Source organism: Trachypithecus francoisi, unplaced genomic scaffold (assembly GCF_009764315.1).
Source record: "Trachypithecus francoisi isolate TF-2019V2 unplaced genomic scaffold, Tfra_2.0 Lachesis_group10, whole genome shotgun sequence".
In the NCBI taxonomy this organism is placed as follows: domain Eukaryota; kingdom Metazoa; phylum Chordata; class Mammalia; order Primates; family Cercopithecidae; genus Trachypithecus; species Trachypithecus francoisi.
Genome location: NW_022681455.1, coordinates 11,567,031 through 11,590,328, shown reverse-complemented (window position 1 = coordinate 11,590,328; position 23,298 = coordinate 11,567,031). Strand labels below are relative to the sequence as shown.

The window sequence follows — 23,298 nt, the reverse complement described above, 5'->3', positions numbered from 1 at the left end:
CTTCCTAAAAGATGCCATTCAATTTGTTCTTCCCCATAACTGATTAACTGAATAATTAATCAATTATAATTCCAGTGATTTTTTACTCAGATAAAAAGTGTCAGGATTAAATGTCAAAATCTGAAGCTAGTATGAAATTATAACAGTAACTATACAATGGTTTTAATTGTTATTGTGTGCCCTCAAGCATCTTAAATTATATGTATCATACAAAAAAATATTTTTTTTGATTCACGGTTTTTTGAATCACTGACCTAAAAAATCTTCTCAATGAAGAATAAAATGTTTTACAATCTCATGATATAATATTTCCATGGGATATTTATACTAAGTACTGAACATTAAACATTTTACACCAATGAGCATAACTTGTAATGAAATTCTCAATATAATACATTCCTGAAACTAAATATAAATAGGTGACCAAATGAATGACAGATCAGGAAATACAAGCATAACCAGGAAAACTGCAAATAATGCAAAGTAAAGTCACAGTAATCACACCTTAAATATCATCCTGACTAATTGTAAGGAAGTAATTATGCTGTACTGGGATTAAGAGAGAGATAATTTCATAACTGGAAGGAATCTTTAAATACTGAATCAGGTTTCCTAAACCATATTTCAAGAAGGCCTAAGTCTAAGAGGTCAGAGGTGTTCAGAGAGCAAAGATTTTCTTGGTTCTAAACCTTACCCTACAAATAAGTATATTAAAAGTCTGAAGAAGTCCCACTTGAAAAAGAAAGTTGCTTAACTTGAAAGATTAAAGAAACAAGTTTATGTGCAAATGCATACATGTTTTCTTAACTCCTAGTAAAACCTCTAAACTTTTTTTCTTAACTCATAAAATTTCTAGATCAGCTCTCCTTTAAACAATATGAAAACTGTTTACATTAGATAGTATTATAAGTGAGGAAACAGGCCTAGGAAATACATGACTTTCAAGGATCCTATTACTTCTTTAAAATCTTTATTTTTAGAAAAAAAAAAATTAGCAGAACTCCAATTATCCAAGAAGGGAGGTGGAAATTCCAATAGCTGCTCACCTAACATATTTACATTAACATTTTTAATGTCTGATTCTCCCATATACTTCAGATTTTATATAAGTAAAATGTTTAGAATTTTTAAGATACAGTAGACCCTTGAACAACACAGGTTTGCACTGCACGAGTCCACATACATGTGGATTTTTTTCTTTTCAATTAAACATGGAGCAAAAATATTCTCAGGATGTCAAACCCGCCTACAGTCAGGGTCGACTTTTCACATCCAGGGGTCCTGCAGGGCCACTGCAGGAGTTTGGTCTATGCAGTAGTCCTAGAATCAATCCCCCATATATACTGTGAGACCAAAATAGACACCTCTTTATCAACTAAGACTGACCCTAAGATTAAGGAAGGAAAGTTACCTACAGGTGAAGGGTTCAGGGTCCAGGTGGCATGGCAAATTTCTAAAGTCCTATGGCTCTAAACTCCCTGACAATAGGAGCTATCAGACCACCCCTAACTGATTTACAACCCAGACCACAACTCTGATTAGACACAGGATCAGCCTTACATTCTTTTCTGATAAGCAATTGCAGACCTTAAGCCAGTCTCTAACAGTTAGAGCATACCATAGAGACTGCGCACACACTGCCTTTGTGTCCCACAGTTCACCTTTTGACGTAGTCAAATTCTACTTTATTTTAATGCTAAAACCTTGCCCCAAAGTAAGCACAGAATGTATGTTACACATGTTTACCCACTGAGCATGCACTCAGCTCCTCTCATAAATATGTATAGCTTTTCCCCCAAACCTGCTGAATATGTATGACTCTATTGTGTAATACAAACTCTGAGAGGCAATAAAACCCAACTCAACTTCCCTTCTATGAAGAGACAGCGTCTTCTGCACATGCACATGCACATGGCAGAGACTGTCCCTTCCTGGTCTGCAAATTGATATTGCTGATAAAACGATCCTTTCTACTATTCAGCCAGCCCAGTGGTCTTTTGGATGAAAACACTGAGGGATAACTGTATTATAATTTAATAAGGATAATTTTCTATGGCTAATACCACATACAAATGAAAACATTCTCAAAAGATACATTTAATATAATCTGTTAAAAGATAGTCACTTTTTTAAACAACTGGGTTATCACATGCTCTTAGAAATAAGTGAATCATTTATACTGAATTTTAATAAGTCTCAATCTCCCATATTAACTATTATACACCATAATTTTTTTTTGTAATCGACTTATAGCTATAAGTTTCTGATGAGAAGTTTCCTTTACTTTTTATATTTGTTCCACTGTTTGTAATATATCTTTTAACCTCTGACTACCCTCAGTATTTTCCTTTTATCTTTGGTTTTCACTCATTTCACTATGATGTGTCTAGGTGTATGTGTGGTTTATTTTTGGTTTGTTTTTTTTGGTTCTTGGAAGTGGGAGGTATTTATCTTGCTTAGGATTCTGTGAGAGTCTTGGATTTGTTGTTTGATGACTTTTATTATTTTTGTAAAATTTTTAGCCACTTTCCCTTCGGGTGTCTTTTCTTGTCTCTTTCTTATTCTGGACTCCAATTACATATATGTTAAACCATTTGAAATTGTTCCATATCTTTTTTTCTAAACTTCTAGCATTTTCATTTGGCTCTTAGAATTTCCATCTCTACTGAGATTCCCCATCTGTTCATGTGTGTTGTGTGCTTCTTCCACTAGAGACGTTAACATATTAACAATAATTACTATAAAGTCCATGTCTGGTTATTCTACAAACTGGGCCATCTCTGGCTCTGGTTCTATAGATTGCTTTCTCTCTCAACAGTGAGTTGTTTTTCCTGTTTTTGAGTGCTTCTTATAATTTTTCCACAGGGCTACTCACAACATGGTTTTTTCAGAGTGAGAGATCACACACACATGGATACAAACACACAGAAAGAGAAGCCAAAATGGAAGCCACAGTCTTTGATAGCCTAATCTTGGAAGTGATACACCATTCTGCTGCTGTATTCTGTTGGTCATACACAGACCAGCTCTGGAACATTGTGCAAGCAGACTGCACAAGGGTGTGGTGGGGACTCCTGGGGGCCTGCTCAACAGTGGCTAAGACAGTCTTAAAGGTGGGTATAGGGAGAAAGGAATGAGGCTAAGGGAAGACTAGGGACATCATAGCAGGTGAGGGGATGAAGTGTCTGTAAAAACAAGGTGGTTAGAAAAGCAAAAAGCTGTCTTGATAGGTAGAATCATGTTTAAATAGCACAGTCTAGCATTTTCAAGGATTAATCCTGATATTTCTTGATTATGAGTTATATGCCAGTCTCTGTGGTCAACACTGATGAACAGAAGTAAAAATGTCAGTCATCAATAAGGAGCTCAGTGATCTAGAGAAGCTAACCTTTAGATTAAGTAGTTCTTTTGTGGCTTGTTGTGTTCAGGAAGAACCAGGCAATGGAATTGTGAAGACAGCACAAGAAGAGGTAGAGAGTGGAGGAGGAACCTGTTTATGGGAGGGTAGAGAGGCAGGAGAGGTGAACTGCCTATGGGTTGGTACTACCAGGACACGATTACGTTGCTGCTCTTGGGTGCCTTGGATAGCAAAGATGTTTTGATCAGTAACATGAAACTGGATTTTCATTATACAGTTTTTTCCTTCTGTTACTCCCTACCATGAATTACTTGAATCTGTCATGGTTTCCAGGCCTACGTATCAGAATCAACTGGAACTTTTCATACAGATCCATGGCTCCAGTCGATATATGTGGAATTAGGATCTTAGAACAAGGCCTAGGATGCTGCATTGTAAACCAACTCTTGAGGAGATTTTGTTATTGAGAGCTTAGAGGTTTTGAACACCCGATTTAAAAAGAAGTTTTTTTTGTAATCGACTTATAACCATTTGGCAATGGTTATTAAGTGACAGATATGGGGTTTCTAGGGATTAATATGCTCGATATGGAATCCCCATACAAGTGTCTTCCAAGGTAGGGGAAATAAATAGCAGGCTGAACTTGGTGGGAGTTCTAAAACTGGCTAGATAATAAATATGGATCACTAGCTTTTACAAAGGCAATGGCAACTTAAAATTTTAGAAAGCCTAATGTATTACATTTTCCAGTATATTTTATTTTCTGGACAAATTAGTTCCATTCATACATATTCAGGCTCGCTGATGCAAATACTTACCAGGGTACTCTTAAGTACAGGTTGAATATCCCTTATCTGAAATGCTTGAGACCAGAAGGATTTCAGATTTCAGATTTCAGAATATTTTCATGCGATTTACTGATTCAGCATTCCTAACTTGAAAATCTGAAATCTGAAATGTTCTAGTATTTCCTTTGAGTGTCATGTTGCTGCTCATAAAGTTTAGAGTTTTGGAGCATTTTGAATTTCAAAATTTCAGATTAGGAATGTTCAGCCTGTACTGTAATATTTATTCTCTCTCGACCTGCCTGAGTTAACAAGCTACGTAGGAGAACAAGGAAAGGCAGAGAACAAACGGCCAGGAAACTCTGGTTCCAGTCCTGCCTCTGTCATTAAATAACTGATCTCAGCCACGTCACTTCACTGATGGAGTGATTATTTCAATATTTCTAAAATTAAGTCGTTCTGGCTGTAAAATGTTAAGATGTTTGTAGTTCTCATTATTACTTTTTAAGAATTTATTTTTGTAAGGTACATAAACAAGACTACTTTCTAGAGGTCAGTCTCCAAGATAAAAAGGTCAGTGTATTTTCCCACTTCACCTATTGGGATAACACAAAAAGTGAAGAATCACATCACATCTCTTTGTTTGTACATGGGAAAAAAACACTAGTGACAGCATATTTCCCTTTCATTTGGTATTTAATTAACCAGAATGCCTATTAAGCAAATTTGTGCAAATCCTTCACACAGTTATTTCTTAAATCCAAGTAGCCCTGGTTCTACACTATGCTCCTTTCTATTAGTTTCATTTCCAAGTTTATAATGATGATAAAAATGCCTTCTGACTTAACAGTATGTGTTATTGCATTATGAAAAAAGATAATGACTTTTTCATTTATTAGCTATCAGATCTAAGCAAGTTACTCTTTGCTTCAGTATCTGAATCTGTAAAATAAGAACAATAATCTCTCTCAGGATTGCTGAAAAGATTAAACAAAATACATGAAAACATTATACCCAGCACAGAAAACTACACTCAATAAGCATTTGCATGTTTTAAAGGTATGTATAAAAACGATTTATACGAGTTGCTTAACACTTCATTCCTCTTAAACAGCATATTCACTCCAAGAGATGCAGCTGAGAAACAATGCAATGTAGAATGTTTAAATCATACAACTGTTAAAAATTTTTAAATTCACCTCAATAAACATGTATTTATCATTTACTATGTGCCAGGTACTATAATGCTAGGGTATAAGAATTCAAAGGTGAGGCAACGGATGGACCCTCAAAAAGCTCACAGTCTAGAATCGATAAATACAAATTATAACGTAATTGAAAAATATAATAAAGGTATGTACAAAGAGCAGAAGTAGCAAGATAAAGCAAGAAATTCATTTTGCTTGAAGAAAGTAAAGAGGAAGTAGCTAAAGTAGCATGGTAAAGAAGAAAGAGGAGTCTAGAGGCAAAGACTTGGGTCTAAAGCCCAGCTCAGTCATATACTGGCTATAAGATTTGGGACAATTTAATTTACCTCTCTTGAGTTTCCTTTTAAATGTACTTTGAAGAGTTATTCTGAAGATTAGAAATAATATATGTAAAGTGCCTAACACATAATGGTCATTCAACAAATGACAGATGTTTCAGAAGTTGTGTTTACTTGCCTCTTTTTAGTAGACTAAATTGTAAATGGCACTGTAGGCAGCATCTGTTAACTAATGATTAAGATACACATGGGATCACTAAGGTCACTAGTATGGAGAAGGCCACAATGAATCCCATCAGAATATTACCACTTACAGACTGCCACCATTGAGATGTGGTTCCTAACATGTACACTCAACCACTAGTGAAACATATTTCTAATCTGGTTTTTTCTGCATTTTTACCCTGATGCCTAGAATTTTACATATTCAGACAATAGTTATTTCCTAGTAGAGGTTCCCATGTGCCTCGGTCCCACCTCAATCCAAGTTTGGGATGTTCGGCATATCCTTTATGAAATGGCAAGGTCCAATGAGCAACTGGCAAGTATTAAGATCATTATTGAAAGACAACTGGAGCTAACCTTGGATGAATAACTACAATTATCAGCTTAATGGTTGACTTGTGGAACTGGAGGCAATTATAATCATTATAATCTTACTTATTTAAAAATATTGTTGAAGCTGGCCAGGAGTTAAGTTACATTTACATTTACTCTATGGCTCCCAAAGCTAACTTTCTCTAAAAGCCCTTTAATGAGCTAAGCCAGTGATTAACATATACAGGCATACCTTGTTTTATTGTACTTCACTTTATTTTGGCTTTTACAAATGGTAACTTTGAGGCAACCCTTTGTCAAGCAAGTCTATCAGTACCATTTTTCCAACAGCAGGTGCTCACTTAGTGTCACATTTTGGTAATTCTCACAATATTTCAAATTTTATTATTGTATCTGTTATAGGGATCTGTGATAAGTGATCTTTGATGTTACTATTGTAATTGTCTAGGGGTGCGACAAACTGCGCCCATATAAGACAGGGAACTTACTCGATAAATCTTGCGTGTGTTCTCACTGCTCCACCAGCCAGCCATTCCCCAGTCTCTCTCCCTCTTCTCAGGCTTCCCTATTCCCTGAGATACAATATTGAAATCAGGCCAGCTAATAACCCTACATTGGCCTCTAAGTGTTCAAGTGAAAAAAAGAGTCAGATATCTCACTTTAAATCAAGTGCTAGAGATGATAAAGCTTAGTGAGGAAGGCTCGTTCAAACATGAGTTAGGCTAAAAGCTAGGCCTCTTGTACCAAACAGTTAGCCAAGTTGCAATTGCAAAGAAAAGTTCTTAAAGGAAATTAAAAGTGTTACACTAGTGAACACACGAATGATAAGAAAGCAAAACAGACTGCTCTCTGATACGAAGAAAGTTTGAGTGGTCTAAATAGAAGACGAAACCAGCTACAACACTCCCTTAAGCCAAAGCCTAATCCACAGAAAGGCCCCAACTCTCTTCAATTCCATGAGGAAGCTGCAAAAGAAAGTCTGATACTAGCAGATGTCGGTTTAACAAAAGACACTTCCATAGCATAAAAGTGCCAGGTGAAGCAGCAAATGCTGATGTAGAAGCACAAATTATCCAGATGATGTAGCTAACTGATGAAGGTGGCTACCCCAAACAACAGATATTCCATGTAGATGAAACAGTCTTATATCAGAAGAAGATGCCATTTAGGACTTGCACAGTTAGAGAGAAGTGAATGCCTGACTTCAAAGCTTCAAAGGACAGGCTGACTCTTCTTAGGAGCTAATGCAGCTGGTGACTTTATATTAAAGCCAATGCTCATTTACCATTCTCGCGCCCTTGAGAATTATGCTAAATCTACTCTGACTGTACTCTATAAATAAAAGAAAAAAGCCTGGATGACAGTACATCAGTTTATAGCACAGCCTATCTAATATGTGAAGCCCACTGTTGAGAACTGCTCAGAAAAAAAGATTCCTTTCATTTTAATGAGTATTTTCTTCACTGACAATGTACCTGGTCAACCAAGAGCTGTAATGGAGATGTCCAACTAGATCAATGTTGTTTTCATGCCTGCTAACACAACATCCATTCTGCAGACCATGGATTAAAGAGTGATTTTGACTTTCTAGTCTTATTATTTAAGAAATACACTGTGTAAGAAGGCTAAAACTGCCAGAGATAGTGATTCCTCTGATGGATCTGAGCAAAGGAAATTGAAAACCTTCTGGAAAGGAGTCACCATTCTAGATGCCATTAAGAACAATCGTGACTCATGAGAAGAGGTCCAAATATCAACTTTCATAGGAGTTGGAAAGCAATTAACTCCATTCCTCATGGATGACTTTGAGGGGATCAACACTTCAGTGGAGGAAGTAAACACAGGTGTAGTTGAAATAGCAAGATAACTAGAATTAGAAGTGGAGTCTGAACAAGTGACTGAATTGCTACAACCTCATGATAAAGTTTGAATGGATGAGGAGTTGCTTCTTAGGGATGAGCAAAGAAAGTGGTTTCTTGAGATGGAATCTACTCCTGGTGAAGATTATGTGAACACCAGTGAAACGACAACACAGGATTTAGACTATTACATAAACTCGGTTGATAAAGCCGCAGCAGGGTTTGACAGGATTGACTACAATTCTGGAAGTTCTACTGTAGGTAAAATGCTATCAAACAGCATCCCATGCTACAGAGAAATCTTTCATGAAAGGAAGAGTCTATTGCTCTTCCTTAGTGGCAAACTTCATTGTTTTAAGACACTGCCCTCATCCCAATCTCCAGCCATCATCACCTTGATCAGTTAGCAGTCATCAACACAAAGGCAAGACCCTCTCTCTACCAGGAAAAAGATAACATCCTTGCTGAAGACTCAGATGATCGTTAGCATTTTTCAGCAATAAAGTATTTTTAAATTAATGTCTGTACTTTTTTTTCAGACAATGCTATTGCACATTTAAAGACTACAGGTAAAATGTAACTTTTACATGCACTAGGAAAACAAAAAATTCCTTTGACTCACTTTATTGCAATATTTGCTTTCTTGCAGTGTTCTGGAACTAAACCTGCAATATCTCCAAGGTATGCCTGCACAAATATATGCGAAGTCCCTACTTTCCATTTCACTTCAACAAAAATTGGTACAGTTCAAATACCAAACAGTGGATAAACGCAAGAAAAATCAGAAGTAAGATAAAGCAGTCTACCTCTAAATTCAACTGAATCATGAGATGGTCTTTATGTCCATTTAGTTTTCCAGAATTATAACAATATGCTCCTTACCGGCAATCAACACGTACAGTCAGTCTGTTTCAAGTTAAATAACCACAGCTTAAAAGTGAGGATAGCATCAAGCAATCCAGAATCTACTTTAACTGTATAGTTTCTATTCAAAGAAACCAGTGTCCTTCAGGTTGTCTTTTGTGGTATATAATTCCATAAAGTTTCCTTCTATGAATGTATTCTATCCCATGCCAGACTTTATATCTGTTATATATATGAACACGTTATATTTGTAAAATACTCGTAACACTCTTAACCAGTTTGACAAAATGCATTTTGAAATACTAATGTTCTATTGAAATTAACTGCCTTACACATTTTCAAGAATTAAATCCTGAGTATGTTTTTAAGAATTTTTTTTCTCTGAAAAGCAGGCACTGAGGAGTCACCAAATCGCAATTGAATCTCTTTCTCGTAAATTCTACTTTAGAGAATAATTTTTAAATTTGGAACTCAAAGTATAACGTAAGCATTTCCACATAACAAAACCAGAAGTTTCTTCACAAAGCAAATCTACAGACTGAATAAAAATATTGTGTGTATTATCACTCACTTTTACAAATAGAAATTAATGTTATAAGGCCAATTCCTGACAGCCTTAATAAGTGAAGGGAAATACACAAAATTATCAAAAGTCTCAGAAGCAGCAGCTTGAGGCCTGAGGGAAAGAGACAGACAGACAAAAGGAAATGGGAGGAGAAGGAGATATATGAAGCTAACATGCTTAGACTGCACTAGACCTTAGCTCAGCCCCGATCCACTGTAATTTACTCAGTTATCTACATTGCCCAAAAAAATTAACGGTTGAAAAGCAAATCGACCATTGTGGGCAGTGATTTTAGGTCCTACATTTGGCTTGAGACTTGCCAGAAAGAAAAAGAGCTAAATCAGAAAAAGATGTAAATAGCAAGAAGCGATGTGCGTGGAAGGGGGAAGGGAAGAGGGTAATGGAATAAAAGCGAACCGCGCTCAAGTCTCAGCACTAAAGCTACTCCGCGCTTACTACAGAGGCCGGGCCGCCGCCGGGAGCTCTCCCCGTGCAGGGCAGGAGCGCGGGTCGCGGATGCTCACCCCGCGACTCAGGGAAGGGGGTGGCAGGCGCCGGCGCCCCCAGGACACGCGCGGAGTGGCTCCAATTAACACCTTCCTCGCTGTGACCTGGAGCTCCGAGCGGGGCGCGCACGGGGGTGGGGCGGCGAGGAGCGTGTCCCCTCCCCGGGAGGGAGAAGAGAGGAGAGGGGAGGACCGCATCCCTGTTACCATCCCAGGCGCGTCAATTACCCGTGAGGTTCCTCAGCACCGTCCCGTGGGCCCAGAGGCTCAGGACCTGCTGCACAGACAGGTTGATCATGGAGTGGTCGCCCCCCTCCGCCTTCATCTTCCCCGAGGGGCGCCCGCCGCCCTCTCCTCGGGTGCCGGGCGGCGGCGGCGGCTGCGAGGCTCGGGGGGCGGCGGCGGGTGCGCGGCTCCTCCAGGCCGCCGCCGCCGGTGGAGGCTGCGGGACGCCGGGCCGGGCGCTGCTGCTGCTGCAGCCGGAGGGCCCCCGTGGGGCGGCCGCTCAGCGTGTCTCCCAGGCAGCCCCCTCCCCGCCGGGGAGACATTGAGGACGGCGGACGGAGGAGGGAGGGGAGGGGGCCGGGCGCCGTCCCCGCGCGGCCCCCGAGCGAGGACTCGGGGCGGAGGAGGCCGCCGCCGCGCCCTCTCAGGGGCAGCGCCGCGCCGCGGGGGCCGGACACGCGAGGAGGCCGAGGTCACGCCGGGAGGCCGGTGCTGACGGGCAGCCGGCAGGTGCAGCCCCAGACAGGGCCCAGCCCATCGCCGCCGGAGGACGAAGAGACGCGGGACCGGCCAGAGGCTGCGGCGGCACCTGCCGCCCGCCTGCCCGCCCTCGGGTCGCCGACACTCGAGGAACCGCCCCCTCCACCCGCAGCCGCTGGCGGGCCGCTCGTGCGCGCGCGCGCGCGCCTCTTAGCGCCGGTCCCTCCTCCCCTGCCCTCCCCGGAGCCGCTGCGCATGCTCACTCCCCCGCTCCCCGCGACCCGCCGCCCTCCGACAGCCGGTCGGCCCCAAAGCCCTCCTCCTCGTTCTCCCCTCGCGCTCCAGCTCGCGTGGCTGACGGTGCCTAGCGTCGGCCCGCAGTGGGGCGGAGGGAAGTGCGGTCTACGTCACTGGCGCCACCGCCGGGCCTTACTGCTGATTGGGCGCTCCAAGGGAACCGCCTCCACACCCCCCACCCCCGGACCCCGGGCGCGCGCCCTGGGAGACCCGGAGACCTGGAGCCCTCGCCCTGGCCCTGCTGGGTGCGCGCTGTGCGGGCGGTGTGGGAGGTGCGGGCGGTGCAGGAGCCTGCGCTACAGGGGCAGCCCTGACCCAAGGTGGGGCTGCTGAACTCGGTGAGGTGGATACTGTGACAGTTCACATTTTTGCCTTAAAATGTAATGCTTTTGGTAAAGATGCTTACGTATAACTTTTTAAAAGGTGTAAATATGTCAGCATTTAGATGTATTAATTTGCGGGGTTTTTTTTTCTGAGCCTGAATCGAATGACCTGGATAGGTCACTTACTTGCAGAATGCGTGTTAAAACCCCTAAAACACAAATAGACCTGCGTTATCATTCTGCTAATCCCTCTTCCCGCGGCAAGAACTTGGGCCTCCCAGGGTTCCAGGACCTGACATTACCTGTTTACTCCAGGCTCAGCAGGTGTCCTAATCCTTAGGGCCATCACCGGCTCTAGTCCCCCCTTTTTTTGGTGGTAGTATTCTTTCGTCTAAATTGTGCCTGTTATTTTTTTCCCTCGAATTTAAACTCGACCTCTCTCCCCATCATTTGCTGTCTTTCTTCGTGTCCAGCGTTAGCCAGAGGAGCATCTAAAATCCTACTACAAGTTAAACTCCTCGAAATGTGAAACCTTTTAACTTTAAAAAATAAAGATTTAAGTTTTAGCAATAACACAAATATGCAGTAGCCAGCCCCTCCCCCCCACCTTTTTTCAACCCTTCTGCCATCTGGATAAAGAAAAATTTACAAAGAGAAGTGAAGAAATACCTGCTGTAGCTAAATCATCAAGTATATTTGTCAAAGCACTGAAGGGTTGAATTACCTGTCAAATAGTGCTCTTGGTGGTCACTTTAAAATAATATTTACCTACACATATTTATTTATTTATTTGTATTTTCTTTTTGATGTCACAACATAAGACAAATTTTTGCACCATTAATAGGAATTGAGCCAAAACTCATAATGTAGAATTTATCTTCCTCCTAGAATTTAGACTTAATTAGATCTATTAAGATTACAGAATATCAAACCTAAAAGAGGCTTTAACATTTTTTTATAATTTTATTTTACAGATAGGGAAACGGATTCTGTGAATTAAGTGACTTGACAGAGATGACAGCACTTCAGAGCCCAGTTTCTGAATTCCTGGTCTATTATTCTTTCTAGCAACCCCATTATCTTTCTTAACCCACTGTTAACTCCCTCACTTTAAGATTCTCGATGGGGAAGTGCAGGTTACCTAATGATATTCTTAAGGGACTTGGCATTACATAATTACTGATGTTAGGGAATGTGACCACATTCAGTGAAGGGTTCACAGCAAACTCCCTGAGCAGGGACTCATTAAACTGTCATATCAGAAACCTTTAGTTAGTTTAAGTTCTTCGGATTGCACACTGTTATTTAAAACACAGTAGCAAGCAGTGAAAATATTCAGAACTCGGGACAGTGCCTGGCACATGTACCACAAATATTTGTTGAATGAATCACTGAGTGATCTTCATAGAAAATTAAGCATTGTTCTTGTTCCGAATAAATATTTTTTTACAGAATCCAAGTGTTCATGTCAGGAAATGAGAAAAACACAGCAATGACGCCTCAAGTCAGTAATGTTCTTTGCTACCCAACAACTTCTCCCCTGCTCTTCAATTCAATTTCATTGGCGTCTGTATTTTTTTGGCACCTACTATCTGTAATGTTCTGTGCAAGGTGTTATCTGTAAGATTTGAAGATAAGGTCTCTACTCTCTAGGCTATTTAACTCAGGTTTGCATTGATAAAGGTAATGATCTTGGATAAAGGTAAAGAATCTTAAAGTTGGAAGCTTATATCCTTAAGAGAATGAGACATTTTCCCAACAGCCAGAGTTATGAAACCCAAAACTGAGTTAATACAAATGAAAGTTATGGAATTTCTTTCCTACAGATTTTTGATACAGAATAATATGCCAATTCACGAATGGTTTAGTCACGATCCTGTTGGAAATCAGGGAACACCCCAAGTGAATCAAAAAATTTCCTTTCAACTCTGTGCCCTTCAGCATGAAACAATTCACAAATGTAATTCGTAAACCAAAATTCCTGGTTTATTTCTCACACGTAAGTGAGGGAACACACATTAGCCTTAGTCATTTTAAAAACTGTCCAGAGACAACCTAGAGGAAAGCTTTTAAAATCAATTAAGATATAAAATGATATTGATCCTTTGAGAAAAACATTTTCAGGTATCTTTTCAGCAGCACCCCACTCTACTGGTATCAACTTACTGTATTAGTCCATTTTCACGCTGCAGATAAAGACATACCTAAGACTGGGCAATTTATAAAGAAAGAGGTTTAATTGGACTTACAGTTCCATGTGACTGGCGAAGCCTCACAATCATGGCGGAAGGCAAGGAGGAGCAAGTCCCGTCTTACATGGATGGCAGCAGGCAAAGAGAGAAGGAGGAAGGTGCAAAAGGGGAAACCCCTGATAAAACCATAAAGAGTCAATATCATTCCTCCCCTGGCCCCTGCCAAACCTCATGTCCTCACATTTCAAAATCAATCATGCCTTCCCAACAGTCCCCCAAGGTCTTAAGTCATTTCAGCATTAACTCAAAAGTCCACAGTCCAAATCTCATCTGAACCAAGGCAAGTCCCTTCCGCCTGTGAGCATGTAAAATCGAAAGCAAGTTAGTTACTTCCTACATACAATGGGGGTACAGGCATTGGATAAATACAGCCATTCAAAATGGGAGACATTGGCCAAAACAAAGGGGCTACAGGCCCCATGCAAGTCCAAAATCCAGATTGATTCAGCCTGGTTCAGCTCAGTCCAGCTCCACGGGTCTTCTCATTTCATACCTGAGGCTGAGGAAGATGTCACGCTCTGAGTACGTGCCATTCTCATGGTATAGGGCTGGCACCAGGGCTATAATGGAACACTGGCCTTGCCTGCAAGTCTTGATAACAGACTCTGAAACAGTCTGTTATCAAGATAAATAATATACTAATGTAATATTTTTAAAAATAAAAATTCATGCAAAAATCCATGATTAATGAAATACCAAAATTTTAAATAAACACAGAATCTGACCCTGCACTTGCAAGACCTTGTCTCACCCATCTCATCCTTATCCCAGCTCTGGCATGAACAAGAGGGGCAGTGCTAAACTACATAGGTGCACTTAAAGTTCATGCTTAGAATATGGGGTCCATGTCACATACATGTCACATATCCACATTCCCTTGTTTGAAGCAAATTGCATAGTTAAGCCCCTAAGTGAATGGGATAAAAAAGTATATTCTGCCTACAGAGAAGGATGGAAAGAATGAATGGGAAGGGGCAACAAATGATAGTGAACAAATAATGCAGTCTAACACAGGCTGAGTGAGGTTAAGTCTTCTACAAATAATATATTTCAGCCTATATTTCTGTGTACTTTTTGTAGTTTGCACTTTACGAATTTTGATTCTATGTGTTTTAGTGAACACATATGTATGTAAGATTTATGATTTTGCTTTTTTAAATTAAAAATATATTAATTTCCATTATAAAATGCTTTTAAACTTTAGGTGAATCTTGTCTGATGTTAACGTCCTGAGTCCTGCTTTCTGTTTGTATTTGCCTGGTATGTATTTTTCCATTCTTTTTCAGCTTTTGAATAATTTTGTTTTAGGAATTTGACATCGTAATCCAATATGAAATTTCTAATTTAATAGAAGAACTTCTAGATAATTTCTAGTCATTGATATGATAAACATGTGGTATTACTTGTATCATAGGTATATTATTCTTTCTATTTTTGTTGCTTCTTTTAAAAAAGTATTTCATGGGTATGGTTTGTGTTTCCTTTGTTTATGTGTTCCTTATAATTTGAAAGGATTGATTTGGTTTTTATATTTTACAGTAATCTCTATGACCATAACTGATATACACTTCATCCTCTGTTTAGAATGTATATAGTGACCATTCACTCTCAGCAATCCTAAAATCATATAACTCCACTTCCTTATAACCTACTTTTCCTCCCCTTCTCCATCAATTATAATACAGTATATATTTTTTTCTATTTCTTACTTCTACAGCTAAACTACGTACGTTTTAATCCTGATTTTATTGCATTACCAGGAGTGAACATTCAACATTCAGTAAGTTACTTAACCTCTGTAACTTTCGGTTTTCTCCTCTGTAAAATGTGACCTATAATGTTCTATTATATGTATAATATATATGTTATACATTATAGATAGTATATATTTAATTATAATATTTCCTTGAGATATTTTGAGGATCAAAGTACTTAGCATTTAAGCACTTAGAGTGAAGTCTGGAGCAGTAAATACTCAATGAATACTAGTTTTTATTACTGTAACATTTAAATGTTAATAGAATTTTTAGAACTGTGTGGGAATGGCAATCTTCTAAATAATTATTTGTTTTAAAGAACAAGCAGAAAGAACTTGTGAAGGATTCTCTTGATGGGTAAGAGTCTACCTCTTTCCCACCTTTTTTTTTTTTTAGCGTGATGAATTCATATGACTCTAAACTCTCATGATATGACGTGTGATCAGTGAAAAGTCTCCACCGCCCCCTGGCCCCCAGCCACTTAGGTCCGTGCTGCCTGGGAGTTGCCTGCCCTTCCTGGGCCATAACACTGTTTCCTGTAGTAAAAGTGTGGAAAGTGATGTTTGGGCATGAAGAAATAATTTAATGTAGGGTGGAAACTGTAGTATTAATAGAAGGTAAGTGATAAAATTGAGAATACAGGAGAAATGCAAGTTTAGTGACAAATGTCCATTAAAAATAGCCCTATTCTGCTCCCAAACCTAGACCGTTTACACAATATTGGTAAGAAAATGGATTTTAGGGGCTCCCAACTGTATGCAGCATTTTAGTTAGGGAAAGAGTATTAGTCAGGATTCTCCCAGAGAAACAACCAATAGGTTGCATATGTATAGAAAGACATTTATTATGAGGAATTGGCTCACATGATGACGAGGCTGACAGGACCCAGTATCTGCAGGGTGAGTTGGCAAGCTGGCGACCCAGGAGAGCCAATGGTATAGTTCCAGTCTGAGACTGCATGCCTGAGAACCAGGAGAGCCAATGTTTCCATTCAAAGACAGGCAAGAATTCTCCCTTACTTGGGGGAGCCTTTTTACTCTATTCAGGTCTTCAGCTGACTGGATGAGCCCCACCCACATGAGGGAAGGCAGTCTGCTTTATTTCATCCACCAATGTAAATATTACTCTCACCTAAAAACACCCTCACAGAAACACCCCAAATAATGTTTGACGAAATAACTGGATATTCCACGGCCCAGTCATGTCGACACATAAAATTAACCATAATTCTATTTAACACACAAAATTAACCATCTGAGAAATTCAGGAGATTTGAAGACACCTGGGTTATACAGTATGTTCAACAAGGCACGACCCTCCTATTATTGAAAGAAGCTTTGAAATGAGAAATGGAGTTGTCATGAACAGCTTGAAAACCATCGTTTATTTAACACTTTCTATCTTTCATATACCAGTCTGTAAACTGTTAACCATCACAACACCCTTTTAAGGTTGTGCTGTTATTAGCTTCACTTTTCAAATAAGGAAATTGTGACTCTGAGCAGCTAGTAACCTGCCAAGGTCACGTAGCCCAACACTGTCTGAATCCAAATCCCCAAAATTTAACCATTACTTCCTCAATTTGCCCCTTGTTTTAATAAGACTTCTGAGGCTCAAAACTTACAGGAACTTTAGATCTGCTTGTTGAATGACTTTTGAGGCAGAGATATTCACTGTTCACTAAAATCTCTTCTTCCTGGGCATACAACCTGATACATTTCCCAGCCACCCTTGCAGGGAAGTATGGCCTTGGAATGTGCCCAGATGTGATGTGTGCCACTTCCATGCCTGGCATATCAAAACCTCTTTTAACTGTTGCTCCATACTCTTATTACTTTTCTGACTCATTGGGATGGTGACACTCCAGTATTTTTGAAAGTCACATATCAAAGATATCAAAGCCAGTATCAGCCTGGGTTCTTGAAAGAGTGCATAGAACAGGACATGGAGCCCCCAGCTGATCTGGAATCCCCTTTGAACTTCCTTGGTATAGAGCTTATAAAAGAAAATAAAATTTTAAGACCCTCTGAATTTATTATGCCAACAGGAAAGGTAAGCCCTGGAGACTGAGTCATGTCACATGTTTGGAATTCTGCTTCTTAGGTTGTAGTTTAACTCTCTTCCTCATTGTTCTTGTTCTGTAAATGACTAAGAGAGCCCAGAGCCCAGATCTTCCCTTCCAATCATTGATCTTTGTTATAGATTGGCTGCCTCCTTTATTGTCCTGTGTCTAACTTAGACCAGATGGTGCTCAAGACCCCATAACAGTTACATCTTCCATGTGGAATGTTAAATGTACCTTTCCCAAGGGAAAAAGACCAATTAGCTAATCAGATCATTGTAACTATGCATTAAAGCTTAGATAACTTCTACACTTTGGAACACTGGCTTCCATTCTTTGCAATTTGTACTTCCCAGGTGGGCCATCCCCACATTGTACTTGAACACACTCTCTTTAAACTAGATTTTGACCATTTTGATTATTTTAGATTAGCAAGCTATTGTATTTTGGGACTTTTCGTTCAGTGGTTTAGCTTCCCTAATTAGTATTCCAATACTGCTCTGATAAGAATGCATTATTTTGTATTCCAGGTTTCCAGTGATTCTATTTCTAGAAGTCAATTGGTGAATTCAGCTTACTAATCAAAGCTAGATGATCCAAATTTTCTATAGACACAAACAATTTGAGCATATCTTGTCTACCCTCAAAATCCTGCCACCTTGCGGCTGGCAAAGGCTGTTTCCTAGAGAAGTCATCCACACCACCTTTCTTCACTTATATGACTTTCTAAGTTTTTATATAATGTACAGAATAAATGTTACCCCAACACTCTTCTCCATATTAAAGTTCTGTCCAACTGGGTACCTAACCCAATCCATCATAAACTGAATTCAACTAGAAATATTAGTTGCATTAAAAAAATTGAAACTCTGAAAGTAAATTTTCCCAGTGGTCTTTTTTTCTTTCTTTTTTAAATTTTTTTTTAATTTTTTAATTATTATGAATACATATTACAATTATTTTTAAATTAAATTTTAATTTTTAAATTATGGGTACATAATGATTGTATTGATGGTGTACATGTGAGTTTCGATACAGGCATACCATTGATCATGACCAAATCAGAGTAATTGGGATATCCTTAGTCTTAATAATTCATTATTTCTTCGTGTTAGGAACATTCCAATATCACTCTTTCAGTTATTTTAAAACATACATTTTTGTTAACTATGGTCACCCTATTTTGCTACAGAATACTGGCTCTTACTCATTTGATCAAACTATAATTTTTGTGCCTGTTAACCATTCATTCTTTATCTTTTTCTTTTTTGAGACGGAGTTTCACTCTTGTCACCCAGGCTGGAGTGCAGTGTTGTGAACTTGGCTCATTGCAACCTCCGCCTCCCAGGTTCAAGTGATTCTCCTGCCTCAACCTCCCAAGTAGCTGGGATTACAGGCGTGTACCACCACGCCCAGATAATTTTTGTATTTTTGGTAGAGACGGGGTTTCACCATGTTGGCCAGGCTGGTCTCAAACTCCTGACCTTAAGTGATCTGCCCGTCTTGGCCTCCCAAAGTGCTGGAATTACAGGCTTAAGCCACCAGGCCCGGCCTGGTAACCATCATTCTAATCTTTATCTCCATGCATTTAATTATTTAATTTTTAGCTCCCACATATGAGTGAGAACATGTGACATTTGCCTTCTGTGCCTGGCTTATTTCACTTCACATAATGTCTTCCAGTTCTATCCTAGTTGTTACAAGTGACAAGATTTGATTCTTTTTTATGGCTGAATAATATTCCGTTGTATGTATGCATCACATTTTCTTTATCCATTCATCCGTTGATGGACCCTTAGGTTGATTCCGTATCTTGGCCGTTATGAATAGAGCTGCAACAAACATGGGAGTGCAGATACCATGTCAATGCTTCATGAAAAGCATTCCTTTGGAAATATACCAAGCAGTGGGATTGCTGGATCATATGGTAATTCTATTGTTAGTTTTTTGAGGAAACTTAATGCTATTCTCCACAGTGGCTGTACTAATTTACTTTCCCACCAACAGTGTATGAGTGTTCCCCTTTATCCACATCCTCCCCCAGCATTCATTATTGCTTGTCTTTTGGGTAAAAGCCATTTTAACTGGTGTGAGATGATATCTCATTGTAGTTTTGGTTTGCATATAACTGATGATTAGTGATGTTGAGCATTTTTTCACATACCTGTTGCCCATTTATATGTCGTCTTTTGAGGAATGTCTATTCAGATCTCTTGCCCATTTTAAAATCAGATTATTAGGCTTTTTTCTTATTGAGTTGTTTGAGCTCCTTATAAATTGTGCTTATTAATTCCTTGCCAGATGAGTAGGTTGCACATATTTCTCCCATTTTGTGGGTTGTCTCTTAACTTTGTTGATTGTTTCCTTTGCTGTGCAGAAGCTTTTTAGGGTGATGGGATCCCAGTTGTCCATTTTTGCTTTGGTTGCCAGTGTTTTTGAGGTATAGCTCAAGAAATCTTTGCCCAGACCAATGTCTTAGAACATTTCCCTGATGTTTTCTTTTAGTAGTTTCATAGTTTGAGGTCCTAGTTAAGTTTAAGTCTTTAATCTGTTTTGATTTGATCTTTGTATGTGGTGAGAGATAAGGGTCTAGTTTCATTCTTTTGCATATGGATATCCAGTTTTTCCAGCGCTATTTATTGAAGAGACTTTCCTTCCCCCAATGTATGTTTTTGGCACCTTTGTCAAAAATGAGTTCACTCTAAATGCAGGGATTAATTTCTGGGTTCTGTATTCTCTTCCATTGGTCTATGTGTCGGTTTTTATGCCAGTAGCAGACTGTTTGGGTTCTTATAGCTTTGTAGTATTAATATAATTTGAAATCAGGTAATATGATTTCTCCAGTTGTATTCTTTTTGCTCAGGAGAGCTTTGTCTATTCAGGGTTTTTTGTGGTTCCATATAAATCTTAGGATTTTTTCCTATTTCTGTGATGAATATTGAATAGTCATTTTTTTATGCCTTCTTAGATAACTTTTTCAAGCTCATATTGTAAATATCTGGGTTAATTGGGAAACTAATGACAATATCTGGCCTATTGTAAAAGTATGAGATTGAATACAAATTTATAATTTTTATCACTTTCATTTCATTATACTAACTATATGTGTTAAAAAATAGAATACTTTTTTTCTACCCTCGAAGACCTTAGCATCTATTTAAGGGAGAATAAAACATACATTAGAAACAATAAAGAAATAGGTAATAAACAGTTACTGAGAACAGATGTATATATGTATTATATGTGTTATATAATACTAATAAATATATTTGCATTCTATAATCCATATCGCGTTATAATTGTACATATTATATGCAATATATATAATATGTATGTATTATGTTTTATTTGTATAATGTATATCGTCATGCATCACTTAATGAGGATTCTTTCTGGGAAATGCATCATTAGTCAGTTTTGTCATTGTGTGAACATCATGCAGTGTATTTACACAAATCTAGATAGTATGGCCTACTTCACACCTAGGCTAGATGGTACAGCCTATAGCTCCTACGCTACAAACCTGTACAGCAGGTTACTGTACTGAATACCGCAGGCAATTGTAACATAATGGGAAGTATTTGTGCATCTAAACACATCTAAATTTAGAAAAGGTACAGTCAAAATACGGCATAAAAGATAAAAATTGGTAGAACTCTATAGGGCACTTACCATGAATTGAGCTTGTAGAATTGGAAGTTGCTGTGGCTGAGTCAGGGGTGAGTGGTGAGTGAGTGTGAAGGCCCAGGACCTTACTGTACAGTGGTATAGACTCTATGCACACTGCACTCTTAGGCTACCTTAAATTTATTTTAAAAATGTTTCTACAATGATAAATTAGTCTTAGATTACAGTAACAATTTTACTATATAAATTTCTAAATTTTAAAAACTTTCTCACTTTTTGTAATAACACAGTTTAAAACACAAACATATTTACAGCTGTACAAAAATATTTTCATTCTTTCTGTCCTTTTTCCATAAGCTTTTTTCTGTTTGTAAAACTTTTTTTTTTTTTTTACCTTTTAGATTCTTTTGTTAAAAACTAAAACACAAACATATGCATTAGTCTAGGCCTTAACAGGGTCAGTCTTGTCAATATCACTGTCTTCCGCATCCACATCTTGTGCCATGGACGGTCTTCGGGGGCAGTAACACACATGGAGCTGTCATGTCCTATGGTAACAATGCCTTCTTCTGGAATCCCCCTGAAGGACTTACCTGAGGCTGTTTTATGTTAACCTTTTTTTTTTTTGAGACAGAGTCTCACTCTGTGGCCCAGGCTAGAGTGCAATGGTGCCATCTCGGTTCACTGCAACCTCCATCTCCCAAGTTCAAGCAATTCTCCTACCTCAGCCTCCCAAGTAGCTGGGATTATAGGCGCCCACCACCACACCTCCTAATTTTTTGTATTTAGTAGGGATGGGCTTTCACCATGTTGGCCAGGCTGGTCTCGAACTCCTGACCTCAGGTGATCCACTGGCCTCGGCCTCCCAAAGTGCTGGGATTACAGGCATGAGGCACCGCACATGGCCCATAGTTCTTTATTATCATTCTTTAAATGCAATTGTGTGTTATATATAATTGTATGTGTTCTACTTTGATATGACTGGCTGCAGGGGAGGTTTTTTACATCAGCATCACCATAAACACATAAATAATGCATTGTGCTACGACATTAGGATGTCTACAATGTCATTAAGCGATAGGAATTTTTCAGCTCCATTATAATCTTGTGGGACCACTGCCATATAAATGGTCCATTGTTGACCAAAATGTCATTATACAACGCATGACTATGTATTATATGTAATATATATGTATTATAATATATATGTGTATATATATAGCACATACAATGTGTTTACTCAGCAAATGTATTACATATATTACATAATATATATAACATATATGTGTGTACTCATAATATATATATAAATGTATACCCAGTCACTGATATATATATTGCACAAATGCTTAGGGAGTTATACAAATAGAATAAGGTGAATGGCCTTCCTCATAGCCATGGTCATGTCACCTAATTTCCAGTTTGAAAAAATGTTTGTATCAACTAGAGCAGACTGTCAACTATCTTAGTTTCTTCATCTTTCCAGATGACCAAAGGAATTTAAGACAGTTGTAAAAATCAAATTAACAAACATCTCTTGAGTAAGACACTGAGGCAGGCAATGGCTGAATAGATGTCATCTTTCAAAATTAGGCCAAGGGTTGCATGTAAGCCAACAAGTTGCACAACAAAATGTGACTTCCTCCCTGCAACCAAGGAGGGTTGCTTGCTTCTGAGTCTGGCTGCCAAGGGAGTTTCCCCTTTAATTTCAACTTCTTTATATTCGTCCTGGATTTTCAACTTCCAAAGTGCAGTTTAGGATTTTATTGTAAAACACAATGCACGAAGTACAGTAGAAGGATGAATAAAGATTTTAACTGACTCCAAGGTGAAGATTAGGCCCTGACAAATTCCTGGTCCATGTGTAAAGAGAGGCCCATTTAAAGGATCTCATTGCTAAGAGAGCAGATCTTATGTTAGGTTCTTACCAAAGTTTAAAAAAAAAAAAAGATCTCATTGTGGTTTAGTTAATGACCTTTTCTCTTTCTCTGGAACCTTTAGAAAAGTTACCTAAAGAGAAGACAAAAAGGCCCTTTTGCCTTTGCCCATCTTCTTCCCTTCTGAAAGTTTGAACATGGTGTGAATAGATAATTAAGCATTTTTGAATTATTGTTTATTCCTTTCTATTCTTTGTAAACCTTTGAAAAGCAAGACCATTTCCTTCTCATATTTACTGAGGTCTAAAATATAAGGAAAATAATAAATCCATAGGTTTAAATTGATCACTTACTTTGAAATTACTGAGTCGACGTCCACCCCTTAAAATAGAAATACACTCCTTGAAAGTCTTATTA

The 23,298-nt window shown here is 38.8% G+C and overlaps 1 protein-coding gene and 1 long non-coding RNA gene across 3 annotated transcripts in view; one reads left to right on the top strand and one right to left on the bottom strand.

The window, feature by feature from the left end:
- The window catches only part of TMEM170B (transmembrane protein 170B), an 81,016-nt gene extending 70,034 nt beyond the window's left edge, over positions 1–10,982 (bottom strand). The window contains exon 1 of one of the 2 annotated variants that reach the window (XM_033216223.1): positions 10,210–10,982. In XM_033216223.1, coding sequence (XP_033072114.1) covers positions 10,210–10,306 — 97 coding nt within the window. In that variant the 5' untranslated portion in view covers positions 10,307–10,982. The remainder of the gene's footprint in view (positions 1–10,209) is intronic. The other variant, XM_033216222.1, reaches the window with a different exon arrangement.
- Positions 10,983–11,082: 100 nt separating this feature from the next.
- Positions 11,083–15,342, top strand: LOC117086730. Its single transcript, XR_004438551.1, has 3 exons — positions 11,083–11,321; positions 14,763–14,818; positions 15,276–15,342. It is a non-coding gene; the product is annotated as an uncharacterized LOC117086730 (long non-coding RNA).
- Positions 15,343–23,298: the final 7,956 nt, after the last annotated feature.